At 43.5% G+C, this 23,151-nt stretch overlaps 2 protein-coding genes across 3 annotated transcripts in view; one reads left to right on the top strand and one right to left on the bottom strand.

Moving 5' to 3' along the window:
* Positions 1–360: 360 nt before the first annotated feature.
* Positions 361–4,757, top strand: LOC105984220 (chromosome unknown open reading frame, human C12orf76). Its single transcript, XM_013014327.1, has 2 exons — positions 361–581; positions 3,511–4,757. Exons 1-2 carry the CDS (start codon positions 392–394, stop codon positions 3,594–3,596), a joined length of 276 nt encoding a protein of 91 aa, XP_012869781.1. The 5' UTR covers positions 361–391; the 3' UTR covers positions 3,597–4,757.
* Positions 4,758–6,782: 2,025 nt separating this feature from the next.
* Positions 6,783–23,151, bottom strand: part of Ankrd13a (ankyrin repeat domain 13A) — a 31,624-nt gene continuing 15,255 nt past the window's right edge. For both annotated transcript variants that reach the window (XM_013014433.1, XM_013014434.1), the window contains 10 exons: positions 22,694–22,883; positions 18,341–18,407; positions 16,904–16,985; positions 15,404–15,465; positions 14,080–14,210; positions 13,214–13,371; positions 12,067–12,174; positions 10,207–10,367; positions 9,520–9,587; positions 6,783–8,697 (listed from right to left, as the gene is read on the bottom strand). In XM_013014433.1, the coding sequence (XP_012869887.1) occupies positions 8,502–8,697; positions 9,520–9,587; positions 10,207–10,367; positions 12,067–12,174; positions 13,214–13,371; positions 14,080–14,210; positions 15,404–15,465; positions 16,904–16,985; positions 18,341–18,407; positions 22,694–22,883 (1,223 nt within the window). In that variant the 3' untranslated portion in view covers positions 6,783–8,501. The remainder of the gene's footprint in view (positions 8,698–9,519; positions 9,588–10,206; positions 10,368–12,066; positions 12,175–13,213; positions 13,372–14,079; positions 14,211–15,403; positions 15,466–16,903; positions 16,986–18,340; positions 18,408–22,693; positions 22,884–23,151) is intronic.

Here is a 23,151-nt window from a genome sequence, read left to right as displayed (position 1 = left end):
GGTCTTCTCCAGTCCCTGAGGTTCATGGGATGGGTCATGCTCATTGGCCAGGTTCGGGTCATGTGTCCACTCCTGGAGCGAGGGCCTGAGGTCCTCTCACAGGCGGGGAGGGAGGTGTGCGTTGCCACTGGGCACCAGCTATAACTCAGGGAGGAACAAATCCCAGGCAGCCAAAAGCCACCAGTGTCCATTTGTCGTCATCGCGAGATGTCCGGAACGTTTCTCCACAGGGCCGCCGACAAGAGCGGAAGGTTGGCCGGGCGGAAGAGTAATCAGGAACAAACTCAACGTAGAGGCGGAACTTTGGCCGAAGTATACGGTTACCAAGGCAACGACGCACCTCCCGCCCTCCCCCTCCTCGTGGGCGGAGGCAGCGGAAGGGCGTGTGCGGATGGGACGGAATGGGTGGGGCTTAAGGCGGAAGTGGCTTCTCGGCTTCCCCGAGCAGGTGAAGATGCGGCGTCTCGTGTGGCGGTGGTGTTGTCTCTGCTGCGTCCTGGTGGCCCAGGCCGAGGCCCCGAGCCCAGAGGAACCCCCAGAGCGGAGCCGGCCGTATGCGGTGCTGCGCGGGCAGAACCTGGGTGAGTGGTCGCAGGTCGGCGGGGTCGGTTCTGGACTGCTGCCATTGCGGGTGGCGGAGGCCCGGGCACGCACGCGCGCGGGGCCGCACGCCGCGCCTGCCTGGGGTGTGGCGTGACGGGGCGGGAGGGGCTGGAAGGGGGCCTCTCGGGGAGCCCCGCCACCCTTCCACGCAGGAGGCGTGGTTCCTCGTTTAAATCATCTCCTGTGGATGTACCCCACCTACTCCAATAACAGAAGGGTCCTTGATGGGGGCGCTGACGGTTGGTGTTGTGCCTTACCCAGCAACTTGAGAAAAGTCATCTTTCCGCTGTATTTTACAGAGAAGGAAAATGAAGCTCAGTCGTGAACTTTTACTACCGAGGTTTACCCGGGAAGTCATGGAGGCCAGTACTAGAACCTGGGCTTTGTGGAACTTTTCAATTCTTGGGGGGGGAAGAGGGAGGAAATCTCTTCAACCAGGCACCCATGCATATACATGTACATGGCTTTAAAAGAACCCTGGAACTTAGAGCTTCACAATCAATCGACCTGGTCCTTATAAAGTCTTCCTGTCCTTTTGCATTTCAATCGTACATCTATATAGCTACATGAGTGGCCACGTGGTATACTTCATTGTCTTGACTCCCTAACTCAATCTCCAGGACTGAAACCAAAAATTAAAAAAAAAAAGAAAGAAAAAATTTCTATTCAGGAGACATGTTACTATCTTGACCTCAAATTTTTTTCTGTACTTTTGATTTTTGTTTGTTGTCCTTTTCTCTCCCTTTCAATTAGTATTAAATTTTGAAAAATTGGAGGTTTCCTTTTGATAATTCAGAAACTCTCAAGTAAAATACTAGCTGCATGTCTAAATCCTTTTTTGCTATAAAGCTCAGTTGTCTAGCATATTAATGTCTAAAGAAAAATATTTTTTCTTATTGAAAATATAAAATATATACTTAGATATTCTACGCGGTGACAATGGTATTTATCAGATTAAAAGCCGGAATATGGCGCTGTGGCTCAAGTGGTACAGCACTGGCCTTGAGCTGAAGAGCTGAGGGACAGCACCCAGGCCCAGAGTTCAGGCCCCATGACCGGACCCCAAAACAAAAGGAATACAAGGCTCAGTGATGGGAAGTGTCCAATAAAGATGGACTAAAAAGGCTTCTTACAGGACTGCTGGTCAGACAGACGATGCTGCATGCAAAATACCGGGAGAGGTAGAAACACCAAGTGTGGAAGAATGTATCAAGTCCCAAATGAATATTGTGCCTCTAACAACACATTATTTTAAGCTGCTTTTTCTTTATAAAATTCATTCCAGTCTTCAGACTTCGCTTTAAAATTCTTTTAGCAGCCCCTCCACAATGAGAGACAATCGTTTCAATCCAATTATAGTTAGAACAATAGAATTTTAGAGTTCAAAACTTTCAAAAATTAGGGCAGGTATTTAGTTAACAGATGACATTGAGCTCATGTAAGGTGTTGGTTTTAACCAAATCCTTAAAATTACTTTGGGCTTTTTGGAATTATTGCATTGTCTTTGTGTCTTCCCTTCACCAAAAAAGATGATCTTTCCAGATAATAACTGGGTTCAGGGTGGATGGTGGGACTTGTGTGGGGTGTAGAGGGAGATCACAGATACTCTGAAATTACTGACTTAAAGAAAACTGGTTTTCTTAGAGGAATAGTAACCATGGTTACTGGGTTCCAGCTGGAACCTGGGATGGGCTCACATACACATATAAATGTACATTTGCTTAGTGAAGGAGACAGAATTTTGAATGTTTCCCAATACCTCTGAGATACCCCCAGGCACTGTTGCTGTTGAATAAACTAAACCTGGCAGGTGGCTGGTTAGGTTAGTAGTTTAAAACCCAGATCCTTAACATCTTGTACCACAAGGCTCAGCCTAAATAATTAGTCCTCACTTGAGATCTTGAAAAACATAGTGGGTTTGTAAAATTAGTTGCTGCTTTTTTGCCCTTGTCAATAGTTTTCTAGAGCCAGCCAGCTAAGTCTTTTTTATTTTTGCAGGGGGAGGGGAGGGAGGTGGTACTTCTCCCGGAGCTTTGAACTCAGGACTTGGGCCTTGTCCACAACTCAAGGCTAGTGCTGTTACTTGAGCCATAGCTCCATTTTCCCAGCTCTTTGGTGCTTAATTGGAGAAAACAGTCGGGCTGGCTTTGAACCATGCTCCCCAGATCTCAGTCTCCTAAGTAGGCTTACGGGTGTGAACCATTGCTGCCAGCTCAGAGGAATCTCTTGTCCCTGCATAAACTGGCTTCTGCCTTCCTGTCTCATGTCCTGTGCCCATCTTAGCCCTTTCTCCTTTCATGCCTGCCTCCTTTCTGTTCACTGGACATGCTGGGCTTGCTCTGGCCTCAAGGATCCTTGGGACTGCAGAGCTCTCCTTTTGGAGCTGTGCATGACCACTTAAGGGCTCAGCTTGTGTCTCACTTCAGATGCTCCCTCAATCACTTGACTTCCTAGTCCCACGTCACCCTCAATCACCCATTCTTTTTTCTTTTTTTAATCGATCATGGGGCCTGAACTCGGCCTGAGCGCTGTCCCTCAGCTCTTCAGCTCAAGGCTAGCATTGTACCACTTGAGCCACAGCGCCACTTCCGGTTTTTCTGAGCAGTTAATTGGAGATAAGAGTCTCATGGACTTTGCTGCTTGGGCTGGCTTTGAATTGCAATCCTCAGATCTCAGCCTTCTGAGTAGCTAGGATTACAGGCACCTGGCTAATCACTTATTCTTTATGGCATCTCAAGCTATGTGAAAGGCTCTTCCTTGTTGATGTTTCATGGGATTACTTGAATTAAGGATGTTTTTGTTTACTACTGCTTCCCCACATCCAGCACAAATACATTTGGTAAATCATGTTGCAGGAAATGAGGATCTGAAGTTTCCATTTGGAGGTAACCTGTTTTCCCTTTGCAGTGTTGATGGGAACCATTTTCAGCATCCTGCTGGTGACCATCATCCTTATGGCATTTTGTGTCTACAAGCCCATTCGTCGTCGGTGACAGCAGAGCAACTTCCGCTGCAAGTTTTGGGGAACAGGATAAGTTGTGTTGCACATGGGCCAGTGGAGATTTGGAATCAGAACTTTTCTACTTAGAAAAGACCTTTGGTCTGGACAGTTGATGAATGCTAAGCTAAGCAATGTAGAAAAAAAACCCAAAGCATTTACTAGCAATGATTTTTTCCCCTCTATATTATTAATTATTGGCTGCTGAGTATACTCAGTGTTGTTTTTTTATGCCCGGATGTTCTTAAGAGTAAGACCCAAAGTCGCAAGCTTTGAGTAAAGTTGAGTGTTCATGAGAAAGCATGTGACCCACGAATGTCTGGAGACCCACACTGGAAAGGACTAACCATTAATCTTGAAATAGCAAGAGGAAGCAAGGCATCCTCTGCTTTTGTTTTCTTTGTGAATTAACACACATTTGTAACAGGAGGAAGTTTCATTGTGCATTCTATATATGTGCACAGTGCAGTTTGAATAAAATTATCCCCTCTCCCTTATTCCCCACCCTCCTCCACCAGTATTCCCTCATCCCATCTGCTCTGTTCTCAGATGCCCCCACTGAAGTCAGGAACTTACCAGGTGGTGTTATGGAGTGCTGTCTTGGCCTTGAAGGCCGAATTGGACTAGAAATGCTACAGTTGACCCATTAGAAAAAGTCCCATCCTACTCAGATTACCTTCATCTCCCTGTACTATAGTACTATATGCTGTCACTGTAGCCTACGGCCTAAACGCGTGTAGGAGCTGACACTCAGCCTGAGTGGAGGGCTTGGCTGAGAAGGGCACGTATGCTGTGCCAGAAGGTGTTTACAGATTTAATCTCAACATTGAAAATGCTGCTGCTGTTTGCACTGCTGGTAAACTGGATCATTTTTCCCCTACTGAAATGACACCTTCATACTGAAAAGGTGGTTATTAGTATTTATTGAAAGGTGCTAGATTTAATGTTCTTATAAATCTGTAATGCTTACCTTGTGCTTCACTTAAGCACAGCACTGATGTGAAATAACCTGCACTTAATGTGAAATAACCCATGAGAGATGTTGTAACTGCCTGATGTCAGGATTTTGGTCAGAACCTTGTAACATGAAGTCACTTAAATGTTCAGCATTGTGTGCTTTTGAGCAAAATGTCAATAAAATAAAGATGAAACCTTATATGCCATTTTACTCCTAGTGATTTCTGAAGTATTTAAAATGTGTGTGTGTGTGTTTGAATCTGATGTTATTTTTTAAAGGAGTGCTGCAAAACTTTAAACTTGTATGTGAGATAGCACCATTGTCATAAGGCAAAATACTAATTCTCTCAGAAAACTGAGCCATAAACAGTCAGGCTGGGCCTAAGGTAGAAGCCTGGCTTCTTGTCCTATATCCAGTTGTAACAACTTCTCTAGAGCCTCAGTTTTCCCATATGTAAATAGATTTTTATTTTTTTTGGCGGGGGTCCGGTTGTGGGCCTGAACTCTGGGCGTGGGCACTGTCCCTCAGCTCTTCAGCTCAAGGCTAGCGCTCTACCACTTGAGCCACAGCGCCATTTCCGACTTTTTTCTTTTTGCTTATGTGGTGCTGAGGAATAGAACCCAGGGCCTCAGGCATGCAAGGCAAGCACTCTACCACTGAGCCACCTTCCCATCCCATAAATAGATTTTTAAAAGGAAATAGTAAAAACTTGCAAAGCTCATAATCCTTTGTAACGTACTTTTTGCTTTAGAAATACAATCAGGTAGTTTGGGGCTGGGAAGGTGGCTCACTGGTAGAGTGCTTGTCTTGCATGCCTGAGGCCCTGGGTTCGATTCCTCAGCATCACATAAGCAAAAAGAAAAAGCCAGAAGTGGTGCTGTGGCTCAGGTGGTAGAGCACTAGCCTTGAGCTGAAGAGCTGAGGGACAGCGCCCAGGCCCCACAACTGGACCCCCCCAAAAAAAAGAAATACAATCAGGTAATTGGTTATATTTTAGTTTTCTGGGTTGGGGAACTTAAAATGTTATTTCACACATGAATCCAAAACCCATACAAAGTTATTGCACACACAAATCCAAAAAGCACTGTGTCTTTCAGTTTTCATACCATTTTCTTCTACACCAGAATTCCAGCTGTGGACGTGGCATAGTGGCTCAAGTGGTAAAGCACTCACCTTGAGCTGAAGAGCTGAGGGACAGTGCCCAAGCCCCAGAGTTCAAGCCTCACGACTGACAAAAAAAGAATTCCAGCTAGTCAGGAGCCCAGTGGCTCCCACCTTTAATCCTAGCTGTTCAGAAGGCTGAGATATGAGTATTAAGGTTCAATGCCAGCCTAGACAGAAAAGTTCAAAAGACTCCATCTCCAAATAAACAGCAAAAAACAAAACAAAAAACCAACAAACCACAACACAAAAACCAGACTAGAGACATTCAAGTGTTAGGATGCCAGCATGAACAAAAAGGCTGAGCTAGTGCACAAAAGGTCTAAAGTTCAAGCCTCTGGTAGCCTCTCTCTCTCTCTCTCTCTCACACACACACACACACACAAATGTACTATAGTAAAATAAGTATTCCTCTTCAAAAGAGGCTTATTGCAAAGAGATGTGTAAAGACAAAAGCACCAATTTGGGGACAGAATTATAGTGAATACTTGTAGCCATCAAAGACTGGCCAACTAAGATATTTCTAGACAGTGGTCTAGGCAGACTTTGAACCCCATCACTTACTAGATCACAGTCACTTGAACCTGTCTACTGCATCTTTCCTGACATCATGGTCAGGAGATAGGGACTAAACTGGTAACATCATTTCCCTTTCCTGTCATCATTTACTTTTCTGCTGCCGTGTGGTGTGACAAGCTTGTTTGCAGAACAGACTGTCTTAGAAACTTTCTTCTACCTGATTGCCATAGTGTGTTGGGAGCCACTGTTCAGTCAGGTTTTGGTGGATATTGAGCCATTAGAGGCTTATTGAACTGAAGTTTCCTACATGGTGCAGTGTGGCTCAAAGTACTGGCGGTGCCCCCTAAAAGCAAAGCAGCCTCACACTTAGGTAGAAGGTGAGTCTGGAGGCACTGATTATCATTTGAGCACTGACTTGAGAAGCAGCAAGCCCTGGCCTCCCAGAAGGCAGCCCTCCAAGTTGGGAGTTGCCCATGTGGCAACGTGATGTGGGTGGGAAGTGAGTGGGGTGCATCCAGTAACTAGAAAACAGACCACTTGGACTCCAGTGTATGAGCACCCTCTATTGAAGCAAGCTTTATTTGCATTTTGAGGGAACATGAAAAACAGGTTGACACAATGCTCAGTCCCTTTTTAAGTGACTCCTTGGGGATAAAGTCAAAGAAGTCAGGAAGCAGAGCAATGGAATGCAAACATAGAAATTCCCTATGATTTGCCTTAGTGAGTAAACAACACGTAAAATAACCGCAGTCATTCCCAAGAACTTGGCTCATTGTAAACGCCGCTGTGTAAGGAATGAGTGTGATGTCACCTCTACTGGCCTTGTGTGCAAAGTTTTTGGTCAGAGCATGACAAAAAAGGCAGATGGCTATCGGGCATTAAAAGCACAATTCTTTGTGTCTAGGAACATAACTGGCAACGTTCACTGTATGATTCAGACATCAACTAGAATAGGAGTTTGTGTTTCTCTTCCTATCCCAAAAGAAGCGCAATAGGAAACAGACGCAAAACAAAGGAGGATACAGTTTACCGGGTGATTTCAGTGCAGCCTGGGAGAATGGTCGGCCGTATTCCCCAGGGTCTGTGTGTTATGTGATGGATATTTACAGGAGAGCTAGACAAAATAGTTAACTACTAAAAGTATCCAAAAGAGGCCTGAGAAAAATCTGGTTAAAATGTATAACCTTGTATTGCTACTGATGGGAGTAGTCATTTTTATCTTTAAAAATAATAAAAAGATTCTGTTAAAAAATAGATTTATCCAGAAAGATGTTGTTTTGAACTCTCAAAAGCAATGTGGAATCATCACTTTCCCTTTTGAGGAGCCATCATGCTCCGTGTTCACATCTCATCTCAAACCCATCCTTTCCTGCCAAATTGCAAGTCGGATTTGCAGCTGGTGCCTCCTAGGCCTCCCTGCAACAGGCAACACATTTGTGTTGGCAACAGCCCTGGGTTCCCCTCTCTATCCCGCCAGGGACAGGATTAGCTGCCTTGGGTTTTGCCTGGAGGAGCCTGCTCTCAAAGGAGCTGCCTTCTCAAAGACAATCCAGATCCCTCAACACATGGAGTGAGGTGGTTTGAAACTATTAGTAAGTTTTAAGGCTAAGGCAACATCCGTGGTCATTCATCTTCATTTGATGCAAATAGTTAAGCATAATCTAAAATAGATCCTGTACATATCTCCTCTTTAACTTTAGCTAGGGTGTGAGGAGGGGGTAGAAGGGGTGGGGGCTGGAAGGTATGGAATAAGGTGGAAATGGAGAGGAATGATGGCAACTTCCTAGAAACCCTATAGAAAGGTAAAAATAAAGAGTAGATCGGCACAACCCATTTCTTTGGTGAACACTAAAGAAGGTGTCCAATTCTCATAAGCCACTCTACAAAGGCTGCTGCTCTCCTATATAAAAGCACCCTGACTTAGCAATAATGTTATCACTCTGGGGTAGAAATGTATCTAGAACCCTGCACGAATTGGGGTTTGTCTAAAGCTGGTAGTAAAAATGTGACCTGCAAGCCAATACAGCTAATGGAAAGTGGCGGTGCTGTCCTCCTCATGGCCTGGAGCTGGGCTGCCAGGCCCTCTTTCCACTCCAGGGGCACCTACAGGGCCGGGGAGTCACTGGTCCTGCACCTCTGTGGAAAGAAGGGGCAGCTGCCATCTACACGAAGTGGAGGCCCTCAGGCCTGGGGCCTGGCAGCGGACACAGCACTCATGTGCAGCCCAGAGCCTTGGTGCATGGCCCGTGCGGACAGAAAGATCTATTTCTCAGTGAGTGACAGCTGTAAGACTTGCTGGAGCTCAGCCTCCTCCTCCTGGAGACGGAGTTCCCGCTCTTCCAGCTCTTTGGCCGAGAGCTCCATGGCCAACTGCAAGTCGCTGTCAAAACGGCTGGACTCATTCAGGGCACCTGGGCACAGGCCTTCCATGTTGGTGAGGAGACTCTCCTGGATGGCCCTGGGTTGAAGAGAAAGAAGAAAAGGCAGTCAGCTACTACATCGTGGCAGTGGCAGCAAGGACACTGTGCCAGGTGCTTTTCTATGTGCATATAAATGTGCATGGGAGCGTGGGCGCCACACACCAGCCAGAAAGCTGCTACTCAGAAGAGGAGACCCTGCCCAAGATCACCCAGCTACTATGTGATGGTGCTGGGAATTGAACTTGAGTCTGTTTTACAGCAAAACCAGGTTGTTTACAACTCTGGCTTATACCAAACTTACAGAAAAAAGTGCCTTGAAAATGCATCATTACAGTTTTCTTTTTTTTTCTTAAAAAGAGCTAACATCTCTGTAATGATTCCCCATGTCACTGTCTTTAAAATGGTATAAACTCACTAGAGATATCACAGACCGAACAGACCAGAAAACATTTTCTCTCTTTTCTGTCAGTAGCATTGACCTGTGCCCTGTCAGCCCTTCTACCACTCCTTCCTGAAAAGGAGCTATCAGGCACGTAGAAAGCTAATTTAATGAGTAGTTTTGCCATAAAGAAAAGATTAATATGCACAGCCACACATTTGACAAAGCAGCAAGGGCCTGTGTCAACCTCAGTTTGACAAGAGCCACATCGTCAAGAGTCATGCCAAGCCAAAAGTAGGAGCTCATGGCAGTCATCCCAGCTACTCAGGAAGCTGAGATCCACAGGATCCCAGACTTCATCTCCAAAACAGCTATCAGAAAGCTGAGCTGGAGACGTGGCTCAAGTGGTAGAGTGCCAGCAGTGGGTAAGGAAGCCTGAGTTCAAAACTCAATACTAACAAAAAAAGTTATTATTTATCACCTCTCATACTGGGCCTCATAGCTGTGTGTTGGGCTGATCCCTCCATTTGAAGCTGGTCCTGAAAGTTCCTACAAATACAAATACAATGGACGTGAACAACTCTGAGAAGGAATAGCTGCCACCTTGACAAGGAAATAAGAGCTATAGAAACAAAATATTTTCCATGCCTATTATTGATAATGCTGTGTGAAATACTAATGGAGATTGGGGTTACCTCAAAGATCCTACAAAATTTTGAAGGGTGTCAGAAGCCATGCTGATTGGGCCGCCACCTTCTCCTAGATTACACATGATATCCTTAGGCTACATTTACATGGCCAAAGACATCACTCTTTTAGAGCAAGATTAGAGGGTCACAGTTCAAAGCCAGCTCAGGCAGGAAAATCCGTGAGACTCATCTCCACTAAACCAACTGAAAACCGGAAGTGGCACTGTGGCTCAAGTGGTAGAGTGCTAGCCTTGAGCCGAAGTGCTATAACCGACAAAAACAAAACAAAACACCTCAATTTTAACTACGTTTTAAGCATGAGGAATAGGAAAGACTCTGAAAACAACTGTCAGCAATGCGAAGTAGGGTTTGCAGATGGTCAGCTTTCATAAAAGACAGGGTATGTAAAGCTTAAAATAATCTATAAAAACCATGAGCCAAACTGGTTATTTAGGTAAGTGCCACTAATGCCAACAAACCTGGCTCCTGCTGGACTCCAGCAAGCTCTGTTGAATGGCAAACTGCATGATTTCATAATCTTCGTCTTGTAAGTGCACATTTCTGCCATTGTCTTGAACATGATAAGATTCAGGAATTTCAAATACAGATTGATCAACCTCAAAGTTTGTAACCTGGGAAGCTAAAACACAAAAGGAAACAATCCAGTGTCTGAGCTCATTACCATAAAATTTGACCTTTCTTATTTCCAGGCAGGATCTCAATGTGTAGTTCAAGGTGACCTCAACCTTACTACATAGCCCAGGCTGGCCTCAAGCTTATGATCCTGCTTTGAGCTAGGAAGTCAGACATATACCAACTTGTCCAACCTTCAGACTTTTTTTTGTTTGTTTGGAGATAGGGTCTTGCTGTGTTGCCCTGGCTGGCCTTGAATTCCTAAACACAAGAGATCTTCCTGCCTCAGCCTCTCAAATAGCTGAGACTACAGGAATGAGCCACAATACACAGCTTTAAAGATTCTTAAAAAAGGATCACAGTAATGATAATTACTATTACATGAAAGATTTTTAAGACTAGTAAAACAGTAAAATGTATTGCAGTACAGTTTTTCTTTATGCTTTGATCTTGTAAGTGGAAACATTAATGCATAATCATAAAAATACTGAAAACTATTATATAAAAAGTGAAGATTTCTCTTTTAACTCTAGTTCTATTTCCAGATTCTAAAGAGAGGAAGGGTTTACTTGTATATCCTTTGAGGACTAAGTCTAATATGTGTGGCTGTGTATTTTTCCAAAAGAAAAAAAATTGGATCGAATGCAAGAAAACATGAGGGAATTTGGAAACATCTATAAATGCTGTCTTAACTGTATTGGTGTTTACACAGAATGCATAGATCTGTTCAAATGCATGGAATTGTCACACTGAAGTGAGACCATTTGACTATGCATATTAAACTCATTATAGATGATTTTCTTTGGATTTTTAAAATTAACATATCAATTATACAGGGAACCCTGTTCATTGCTACATCTTCAATAAAGCTGATTTTTAAGAGAAGCTGTCAGCCGGGCGCTGGTGGCTCACGCTACTCAGGAGGCTGAGAACCGAGGATCGCGGTTCAAAGCCAGCCCCGGCAGGAGAGACCATGAGACTCCTATCTCCAATAAACCACCAGAAAACCAGAAGTAGCGCTGTAGCTCAAGTGGTAGAGCACTCGCCTTGAGCTGAAGAGCTGAGGGACAGCACCCAGGCCCAGAGTTCAAGCCCCACGACCGACCAAAACAAAAGAAAAGCTGTCTTCCCGGCTAGGGGCAATGCAGGCAACTGAACTCAAGGCCTTGTGCTTGACTTCTTGAGCCATGCCTCCAGCCTTTTTTGTTTTAGGTATTTTTCAGTTAGTACCTTGTTCTTTTGCCTAGGGATAGTCTCACCTTCCTGGCTGCCATGAAGTAAGCAGTTCTGCCTTACCACACCCTTTGCCATTATATTCACCCACAGAGCCAGAAACAAAGTTGCCAGCAGAACACAGCCTATAACCTATGAAACCATGAGCCCAAAGTAAGTCTTTCCTCGTTTTGCTTCACTCTTGTAAATCACAGTGATGAAAACTGACTAATAAAATATCCTTTAAATTTTTTCTTTTCATTTACTCTGAAGGAAATCTAAAAGGTTCCATTTATCCAACACAGATCTATTTCATATAGATACCTATCAAAATGATTAGTACAATAAATATAATAAATCAACTAATGTTAATCATTAACATATGAATTATTGATACAATGCATTAATATGTTATACTATATCAATAATATATTGTACTATATCAATAATGAATATATTTTGCTTTTAAAATCACAAACTGAATTTTTTTTTACCTGAATCAGCCTGGGTCCCTTCTACATTTTGACTTTCTTCAGCAGTGCTGCAGCCATTAACATTTCCAAATGTAATCCGTGCATTTAAGACATGAAATAAGGGAATTTCTAACAAAATAAAAGCTTTTATAAATAAACTTTACTGAAAATAATAACAGCCATCATTGACTGAGTGCTTACTAAGCCGGTACTATGCTCAGCACTTCTTTCTCAGTATGATTTCACTTTATCCTCAATAACATCCCTAATATCAAGATGGAAAACAGGTTCAGATTCAGATTAAGCATGTGATTAAGTGACTGAGCTAGAATTCATATGTCATGAATACACAACCAACTCAAACTAAAATTCATCAGCTTTCTTATTCATAGCTAGCACTCTACCACTTGAGCCATGCCTCAGTCTGCCATTTTTCTGGCTAAATAGAGATATAATTTTTTGGACTTTTCTGTCTGGGCTGGCTTCCAACCATAATCCTCTCTGATTTTAGTCTTTTTTTGGGGGGGTGGGGAGGTCTGGTCGTGGGGCCTGAACTCTGGGCCTGGGCACTGTCCCTCAGCTCTTCAGCTCAAGGCTAGCGCTCTACCACTTGAGCCACAGCGCCACTTCTGGCTTTTTTCTTTTTGCTTATGTGGTGCTGAGGAATCGAACCCAGGGCCTCATGCATGCAAGGCAAGCACTCTACCACTGAGCCACTTTCCCAGCCCGATTTTAGTCTTTTAAGTAGATAAAAGTTACAGGTATGAGCCACTGTATTTATATACTATATATAGCATTCTGCATACTAGGTTAGGCCCTAAATCATAGTTACCTATCAAAGGTTCTTAATGAGAGTTGTATTCTCTAAATAATTACCTAATTTGAAATTTCATTTGAGTAAAGTCTAAAGTTTCACTTGAGGTTTGACTTTAAAACAATGTCATATTTTGATGGTTTTTTACATCTTTATCAATGGAACCAAATGGCTAGAGATCTCCTAATTCTCATATGCAAAATGAACCAGATTGTAATGCTTCTTAAACCAGAGCATAATTCTGTTACCTCCTCTATTATATTTATCATAGGCTACCTGGTACCTCCAATTCCATGAAACATATTATCCACAAAAATGAGTAAATCTCACACTTGTGCCTGAGCTGAATGGTACCTATTTTGACAGGAAATCCAGGCGGGAATTCCAATTTGATGAAATCTCTTAGTCTTGCAAAATGAGCGCTAGTTCGAGCCATGAGGTCAATAATGGGAATGACTTGCTCCACAAGGGAGAGGGGAAACTCTTCACACATCCACAGTGTAGCTTTAAACCTGCAGGATTTGACGGAAAAAGACAGATGCTCTCAGATGGGGAGAGCATATCAGTACAGCACGGTGAGTTAGAACACCAGCTTCTCACTCCACATGCTACTGAGCTATCTCTTAAACTCAGAACCACTCAGGCCTGGAACCATGAGGAATTTACATCATCCAGAATTCTTGTGATCAGGAGAAGAGGCCTTACATTCCAACCTACTCCTGTAATAACCTTAATTAACAAAAAGCATGGAGAAATTGATAGCTGATGGAAATCATTTCACTGGAGCAGCCAATGGGGGGATAAAAGATCCAGGCACTGGTGGCTCATGCCTATAATCTTAGCCACTCAGGCGGCTGAGATCTGAGGATTGTAGTTCAAAGCCAGTCTGGGAAGGAAAGTGTGTGAGCCTCTTCAATTAATCACTAAAAAAGGTCAGAAGTAGAGTTGTGGCTCAGGTGGTAGAGCACTAGCCTTGAGCACAAAAGCTCAGGGACAGTGCCTAGACCCTGAGTTCAAGCCCCAGGACTGGCACAAAAAAAAAAAAATAGAATACTTTCATTTATTATCCCACTTGAAAAAAGCTAATGAGAAAGGCAGTCTACTATTACTTTTCCCAGATAAAGTAATTTAAAAGTGAAAGGGCCAGAGGCATGAAGGACCCTTACACTATAAAACAGTACAACTTCTGACTCCATCTGTAAATTGAAAATGGCTCTTACTTTTGAGTTCTAATTGTCAGCTCTTTTGGCCTTCCGATGTCCCTGTCTTTCAGATCAAAGTCTTCATCAAAGTACTGGTCAGGTGTGATGGCCGTGGGGTTGTTTGCGGTGGCACACTCTGTAGTGAGGTCCTGCTGAGCCAGAACTCAGAATCAGAAGTGCAAATGATGCTTACAAGTAGTGGCCTACAGCACTCAGTCCATGAGGCAGACATGTTAACCAGCAACCATCAGGAAATTCTAGTCACTAGTTTTGTTTTTTTCAACTATTTAATAGAACATGCCAATCAAAAACTCTGTTAGCAAGCTACATGGCAAATCCAATGGATTTCCCCATCTAAAAATGTTCCTGGAAGTGGCGCTGTAGCTCAAGTGGTAGAGCGCTCGCCTTGAGTTGAAGAGCTAAGGGACAACGCCCAGGCCCAGAGTTCAAGCCCCACAACCAACAAAAAAAAAAAAATGTTCCTGTACTCTCTCTTCCATTCTTATTGAAAAGAAATTGATGAAAACACTTTAAAGTTGGGTTGGAGGCTGGTTCAGGTTTCTGAGCTAAGGTTCCTGCATTAGGAAATCCATTTATAGCAGGTGTGCAGTTCTGAGTTCAAACTGCAGTAACCCCAACACACACATACATATTTTTTTCAAAGAACATGAGATTTGAATCTTGGAGTTTAAGGTCCAGCTCTGTGATTGTCTAGCTTTGACACTGGAAAGGAAATTTCATTTTTCTGATCCTCAGTGATATCCACTGTGCTAATTACATATAGTGATTTGGGGGAATCAAGTAAAAAAATATTATTGTGCTGTCACAATAGAAACAGTGTCATGTCATATAAAGGTGCCTTATTTATAACAGATGAGAGAGAGAAAGATGAGAGAAAACGCACCTAATTTCTTTTTTTTTTTTTTGGGTCCAGTCATGGGGCCTGAACTCTGAGCCTGGGCACTGTCCCTCAGCTCTTCAGCTCAAGGCTAGCACTCTACCACTTGAGCCACAGCCCCACTTCTTGTTTTTTTCTTTTTGCTTATGTGGTGCTGAGGAATCGAGCCCAGGGCGGCAGACATGCAAGGCAAGCGCTCTACCACTGAGCCACCTTCCCAGCCCAACACACCTAATTTCTGTAATCATATCATTCCTTCAAAAGCTTTGTTTTCAAAGACTCATTCATCTTAATTCTCTTTCAAAAGAGAGCCTCTTGCTCAAACTTGGGAACCTTTTTCATCTTTTTACACAAAGTAGCCTACTCAGGATGCAGAAAATACCATCATAAGCACTGATGAGCTGATTTCACTTTTCATTAAACTCCACTAAATGGAAAACTCACCCCTTGAGCACCAAACTGATGTTCCACAGTACCCAGCAGGGATTCTAAAGGGTTCCTGTCCGCTACAAAGGAAGAACAGTTTAATGCTTAAATAGTTTAATGCTTATTTATCTCACTGGTGCCTGTAGAAAAAACTATCTTCATTACATTTTAACGTTTCTGAGCTAAGCTACCTGACATTAGGAAATCCATTTACAGTTAGGCTGATAAAAATCATCCACAAAAACAACTTTATTCTTTATAGCATACTAATTAAGATCTTTAAACTAGAGCGTTACAAGAATTGTTTGTTTGATTGCTTTTTGGTTGTGGGACTTGAACTTGGCCTAGGCGCTGTCCCAGAGTTCTTCAGCGCAAGGCTAGCACTCTCCCACTTAAGCCACAGCACCACTTCTGGTTTTCTGGTGGTTAATTGGAGATAAGAGTCTCATGAACTTTGCTGCCCGCCCTGGCTTTGAACCATGATCCTCAGATCTCAGCCTCTTGAATAGCTAGGATTATAGGCATGAGACACCAATGCCTGGCTCCTGAAATCCATTGCTTTATACAATTAATATAAGTTAATAGAAGAAAACTGAGTTAAAGCAGAATATTGGATGGAACTTGGATTTAGGAATGAGCCAGCTATGGGTTCTGATCCCACCTTGGCCATTCACTGCTGTGTGCTCTGGGGCTCAGTTCCTTCGTCTGTCACAATGGAGCAATGGAACAGTGCTAGTGGTACTGGTGCTTAAGCAATTACTATATACTTCAGGCACAATGCTAAAGTGTTGTATGTGGGAACTCATCCAAGTCTCTTAGCAACTAAGAGAGGGTCAGTATCACCTCCTTTTTGCTGCTGAGGAATCTGAGACACAGGGGATATGCAGTTTCACAAGGAATAGCAACACCAGGATGTGGAAACCACTTCTTGGTGGTGCTCTAGTTCAGAGCCCATGTTTTATCCAAATCTTTCCTTATGAGAGGTTAGATGACATCACTCATTGATAAACATTCTCTAATATTCTTTATCTACTTCTTTGGATAAATCTAACAATTGTCATAATTCAGAAAGAAACCTCATGAATGGCTTTAATTACAGCTGAAAGCAACTATGGAAAAACTCCAAGAGTGAGTCAGTCTGTGGAAACTTTTATAAAAAGGTTAGCATGCCCCAATAACATGAACCCCAAATATAATAGAGCCAACAAAGGCTCTCACTAAACTAAAAAGAATAAACAAAAGAATTTAAAAAGCAAGGGGAGCCAGACGCAGGTGGCTCACGCCTATAATCCTAGCTACTCAGGAGGCTGAAATCTGAGGATCGTGGTTCAAAGTGAGCCAGGGCAGGAAAGTCCATGAAACACTTATCTCCAATAAACACTCAGAAAACCAGAAGAGCGCTGAAGCTCAAGTGGTAGAGCGCTTGCCTTGAGCTGAAGAGCTGAGGGACAGCACTCAGGCCCAGAGTTCAAGCCCCACGACCGACAAAAAAAAAAAAAAAAGCAAGGGGAAGATTACCTTTATATCTCTTTTTTTCTTCCTCCGTCAAATGCTCTGTGCGTATTTTGGTTATCACACTCACATTATTTACTGTGTAAACCTTGAGAGATGTGCACAAAAGAAAACAGTGACACAGAACATCAAAACTCAGAAAAGAAAACATCTTAAGAGCAAGAATGCTGAAGCAAAAGAAACCAAAACAATCTAGCCAAATTAAAATGAGAAATGGTTAACAATCATTAGGATCCTTTCAAAATATACAAGCTATTCATCTGGAAATGCATCCACAGTTATCCTTCATAGCTGGTCACCGAGGGGCTAATTTCACAGGCTGCATCTTCCCACTTGCCCTGCCTTTTGCTAAACAGCCTCCATGTCTTGGACTTAGGTTTCCCAACCGAGCTCCCACTGCACCCAAGCCTGCTTCCCACTCCTCCACTGCTCTGGTAATCTTCTAACAGTGCTGTCTTAGGCAGCCATCTGCAGGGCTGGGCAGAGGGAAAAGGGTGAGGTTCTCTAGACCCGGCAGATTCAGAGAAATCCTGCAAAACACTAGTGAAGACATTCTACCTAGTGACAAAAAAAATTGCCATATATATATATATATATATATATATATTCCTCCAGAGAAAATGCTCCCAGGGGTGACTGAGGAATATGGTGGTGTGAAAAATCAAGGGTCACAGTTAACAAAGAATTAACTGTCTGTGCCATATGTGGATTCCCAAAGCTGAAAGCTGCAGAAAATAACACTCAGGACTGTTTCTGAATGCATCTCACTGAGCATGATGTAAGATTTCTCTGCTCACTCAGAGGCCACCAGAGGATCCTGCAGCACCTGGCTCCATCCATAAGCCATCAATCCCTGACGCACTGCGAGACCAAGCAAAGGCCAGCTGGCAGCTGGCCAATGGACAAAATCAAACGCCAGATGACCTGACAGAGCGCGGCTTCCACGACTTCAAGGTTTTCAATTCCCTGACGTCATGTAAATGCACCATGAACCCACTGGTTACAATGAGGCTAATTTTTTTTTTAAATAAGAGACTTAGAGTCAGCTAGAGAAATAATTTTTTAAAGTAATAGAAATGAACAAAAATTACTGTGTAATATTTTTAAAAGATGACAGGTCTAATCTCCCTCTATCTCTAAAGACCTCCTCAGGACACACTATCCCATTTTCTGAATGTCAAATAAGATAAAATAAAACATCTGAGGGGGGGAGGAAGGGGGAGGGAGGGAGAGAGAGGGAGGGAAGGGGGAGAGCGGGAGAGAAAGGGGGGAGAGGGGGAGAGAGGGAAAGAGAGAGAGAGAGAGAGAGAGGCATTAGACAGAACTGATTTCCCCAAGGACCTTCTGGCACAGATGCATGAAACAAAAAAATCTGAACAGACTCCCCATTTGCATAGAAGCTAAATAGCTATATTAAATCTTACTTTAAGAGTTTCCTTTTACCTTTGCTTCGTAACCATTAACAACTTCTGCTTTATCTGTCCTCCAGCCCCAGAATCCGGATTTAGTTCTGATAAAAAGTGAACACCACAAATTTCTACATGTACAATATGCCATTCAGATTCATCCCTGAAGCCTTTACAGTTTTCTCCCCCAGCTTAAGTTAGCGAAGGACATTTGGAAATCATGGTCCTGATGGCCACAAAAGGATGCTATCGATGACAGATGGTTTAAACATCCCCCGCCCGCCTCCCACTGTTATTAATCAATTTGCCTCACTCCACACGTAGAAAGCTTCCATTCTTGGCTTCTTTACAAAAACTGCCAGTGTAAAGGACAAAGGTGGTGACATTGATTGGACAGCTGTCCTAACGAAGAGAATGAAGATGACCAGCGTCCAAAGTCTGGACAAGGAAAAGTATGTGGGTCGCCATTTATCTGGGTCATCTTAACTACAGCCACAGATAAGCGGCCACATCTCCATGGAGGAATCTTAGAACAATGGAAGAGTGCCCACTGGATTGGAAGATGGTGGGTGGGGCAGGAACTCCTCACTGCAGTAGAAGAGGCTAGGAAAGCTGGTGGTTTGTGAATCACTGCTCTAGCAGGTCCACAGCAGTAGGGGAGAGAGGAACACAAGCAGTTTTTCAGCATCGTTTTTGGATTCCAACAGCAACAGTAGCTGCAAGCATTGCAATGGGCCCAGAAACCCAATGAGTCAACTTTTATATACTCCTGACAAGAAATACATTCAGAACCAAGGACAGCCAAGAGGTTTTAATTCTGATTCCCTTTCTTTCCTTTTTTCTTTTTTATACCATCTCACTACATAGCCCAGGTGGACCCCAAACTCTCAGTCCTCCTACCTCAGCCTTCTGAGTGTTGAGATTTAGAGGTGTAGAGATATAGGCGTGGACCACCACACTCAGCTCTGGTTTTGGGTTTTTTTTTCTCCCTTTTCTCTCACTTCTTTCCCTTCCTTTCTTCTTCTTCTTTTTAGTTTTTGTTTGTTTTGTTTTGCCAGTCTTGGGGCTTGAACTCAGAGTCTAGGTGCTGTTCCTGAGCTTTTTTGCTCAAGGCTAGCCTCTACTACTTGAGTGGCAGCTCCACTTCTTAATTTTTTTGGTAGTTTATTAGAGGGAGAAGAAGCTCTGGCGATCCTCAGCTCTCAGCCTCCAGTAGCTAGAATAACAGGCATGAGCCACTGACATATGACTGGCTGTTTCTTTTTTTGGGGGGGAGGGGGAGTGGTCCAGTCGTGGGGCCTGAACTCTGGGCCTGGGCGCCATCCCTCAGCTCTTCAGCTCAAGGCTAGCACTCTACCACTTGAGCCACAGCACCACTTCTGGCTTTTTTTTTCTTTTTGCTTATGTGGTAACTGAGGAATCGAACCCAGGGCCTCAGGCATGCAAGGCAAGCGCTCTACCACTGAGCCACCTTCCCAGCCCGATGACTGGCTGTTTCTTAAGCAGACTAAAACACTACCACTCAGAAGGGACCCCTGCCCAGCCCTGCCCTTGGTCTAGGATAGCACATGCTAGCTTTATTTGGCCCTGTGTAGGGCAAAAGCCTGCCTGCTGCTCTCCCGGGTGAGTGAGGGGAAGCTTTGGGAACACTAGCAGGTTAACCAAGTCATCAAAACCAATGCATTTATTCATCTTTTGTGTTTCTAGTTTCCTTTCCTTCCAGTGGAAGTTGGTAATGACATGAGTCTGGATGGGGCATCATGAGGTTTTAATCTGTTTTACACCATTCTAGAAAGAAGAGACCAGGGCTTTCCATTTCCTCTGAGTTGCCTACAATTAGTGCAACAGAACCCATGCAGGAGCAGGCAGGACTCTGAACAGGATTACATCAAATGCTAGCTCTCGCCACTCAGAACTTACATTCCAGAAACAAAATAAGTGTTAGAAGGCAGATGTCTGGAGATCACAAGTGTAACAAATAAACCACAATCTCATGGCCATCTCTAAGTGGGTATCAATTAACAAATTCAATCCTCAGTTTCTGGTCATTGCTTGAGTCACTTCGTGTTTAAGCTGGAGCATGGTCTCCTTGGGGACTGAGAGGTGATGGCATCTGCTCCACGTCATTGTTCACATTGGCTGAGGGATGAAACTACTCCATTCCCCAAGGGCCCACCAAGCTCTTTGGCTGTCTATAATGGCTCCATATCAATCCTGGCTTCTAGTGACTTCTAACACTGCAGTATAATTAGTGAACTCAGAGGCAACCCATTTTAAAACCATGATGCTAGTGGCCTTGGCCTTGGGATAACTGCATGTATAGGTATTCAAATGACAACCTGGCTTTGCTCTAACATCCTTTTTGCCTCCACCTGTCTTCCCTGAGATCAGACACCAAACACAATTTAGAGAAAAGCCCTAAGTGACAGGGAATGTTTTTTTTGAGGTGGGCATGGCATAATCTTTCAGAGAAAGGAAAATCCAAAGAACGATCAAATAGTACACACTGCACACCAAAAATCCATCAGGGACGTATAGTAATTTGCAAGCATGAAAAACTGATTGACAGACTCCAAGAAAGAAATGGACAAAAGTGACTCTTGCCAAGTAGGAGAGAGTCATACCTTCCACATAAAATGGGAAAGAATCACATTCAGCCAAATAAACACTTGCACCTCTGTGCAAACCTCACAGTCAAGAATGGCTAAAATCCTTCCTTGATGCATGAGAAGCTCACTGATCACATGTTTAATTATGAGGTCTGTAAAGCAGCTCAGCTGTCCCAGAAAGATTGCTCAGCAGCCAACTGTCAGCTGCAAATGGAGAGTCAGCTAGAACCATTTGAAACCCTGTGACCAAATAAATACAAAACATGCCTTCTTCCTCAGTACTCATATCTGCACTGGTGGAATAAAATCATTTACTGCTTCACTCCTTTTATAAGGCACAAGCAATGACTCTTGCAACTGTGCTGATGAGCTATAAAGGGAACAATCTCTTTTCTTATGACATCTTAGCGTCATAGACTTCTAAGACCTCATCTTGAAACACACATGCTCGCTCTCTCTCTCTCTGTCTCTCACTGTCTCTGTCTGTCTCTGTCTCTCTCTCTCTCAGCTAAGGAAATGGAAAACTGGAGAGATCAAGCCCCTTGCCCTGAACCATGGTTATTCAGTGGCCCTACTGATAGCATTCAGTCTTTCCCCTCTCATCTCTACTGATGGGCTGTGGGAATGAGGGCAGCCTTGAACTCCTGGGGTTATAAACAGAGTCCTAAACTGAAGGTATGCTCCCTGCCTGCAGAGGAGCATGGGAAACCTGGAGATACTTCCAGGTAGATCCACAGTTCAGTCCCTCAACTCTGCTGTCCTCAGTGTTGGCAGGAAGACATCCCTATCTCAGGGGATGCTTATGGCTCCCATCAGAACAAAACCTGGGGACATCACACAAGCTGTGTTGTTCTGGCTTTTCCTTCTGCTCCAACAGATACCCTAGTCCTACGGTCTGATCTAAGTTGGAAGGAAAAAAGCACAAGTTTTTAGGTTTGCCTAAAAATCTCTCAGTTTTATGAGGCAATTTTACACCAGAATCATAGAAGAAAAGAATAACTTCAAAAGAGGACAGTTAGCATATTTGCGAAGAGGAAAGGATGTCTGAAGCCAGGGTGAGTGCCCCTTTTAGTTCAGGTTATGCTACTCTGGTTCCAAAGAGTTGGGTCTGACATACTAGGCAAACACTAAGGGCTCATAGGGACTCCTTGATCGGTGTGACCCACGGTAGACAGGTGACAGCTACTGCTTCCCCTATACTCAAAGGCCTCCCGCCTCCTCTCATAGGTGGATAATCAGGAGTGGTATTCTCATCTGGATCAACCCAGGTACACACCTCTCTGGAAAATTCTCCTCATAGAGTGTGCAACAAAACCAAACTCCTTCTAGATTCTTGTTCTAAACTATTGCTTCATATACATGGGGGGAAAAGACATATTTTGCTGTTATAGTAAGAGCAAATTGGACTAATATCAGTACAATTGAATTCAATACTAGGTTAATGTTAGCTGCCAGAAACTCACAGCTCTATGGTTTAGGACTAGGGATGTTGTTGCAGATTCAAAATACCAAAACAAAAATAAGATCCAAATAATATCCACTAGAAAAGGTCCATAGAAGAATATGAAGTTATTTCTCTAACACTTAACAAATGTACTATAAAAAGGATAGGGAATACTGGAGGTAAGCTATGGTTTCTATTTGGTTGGACTAGAGATCATTCTTGAAACTTGCTAGTGTTTATCAGGTCATATTAGGAAAAAAGCCCAATTAACCCATAATTTCCAATGAATACAGAGAGACATGGAATAGGCATTAAAATCTAGAGTCCAACTTCGTACCTTTCGAAAGCAATGTTTTTAGTATCAAGGCTGGTATTGATAACTGGACTTGTGAGCCGCCTTTCAACTTCCCTGCTTTTCGGCTTCATCAAGTCCAGAGTGAGACGCTCCATCTCTTGGGAAAGATCAAAGTGTTCAGTGGTGACCACTTTGTCATCGTGGTTGACTTCCATCAACTCTGCCCAGTTGTCTGTTAAAAGAGACAAGAGAATAAGGAAGCTCAGCTCTAGAAAGATACAAAATCATGTTAATTCTCACATGCTAAAACATCATCTTTCACATGGTTACTCTTTTTTCAAGTGTTGTCTGGTAAAGCCTCAAGAATACTGATTCTTGGGGCTGGGAAGGTGGCTCAGTGGTAGAGTGCTTGCCTTGCATGCATGAGGCCCTGGGTTCGATTCCTCAGCACCACATAAGCAGAAAAAGCCAGAAGTGGTGCTGTGGCTCAAGTGGTAGAG

Source organism: Dipodomys ordii, unplaced genomic scaffold, assembly GCF_000151885.1.
Source record: "Dipodomys ordii isolate 6190 unplaced genomic scaffold, Dord_2.0 Scaffold23, whole genome shotgun sequence".
In the NCBI taxonomy this organism is placed as follows: Eukaryota; Metazoa; Chordata; class Mammalia; order Rodentia; family Heteromyidae; genus Dipodomys; species Dipodomys ordii.
The sequence above is the reverse complement of the archived record's forward strand: the minus strand, read 5'-3'. Positions and strand labels throughout refer to the sequence as shown.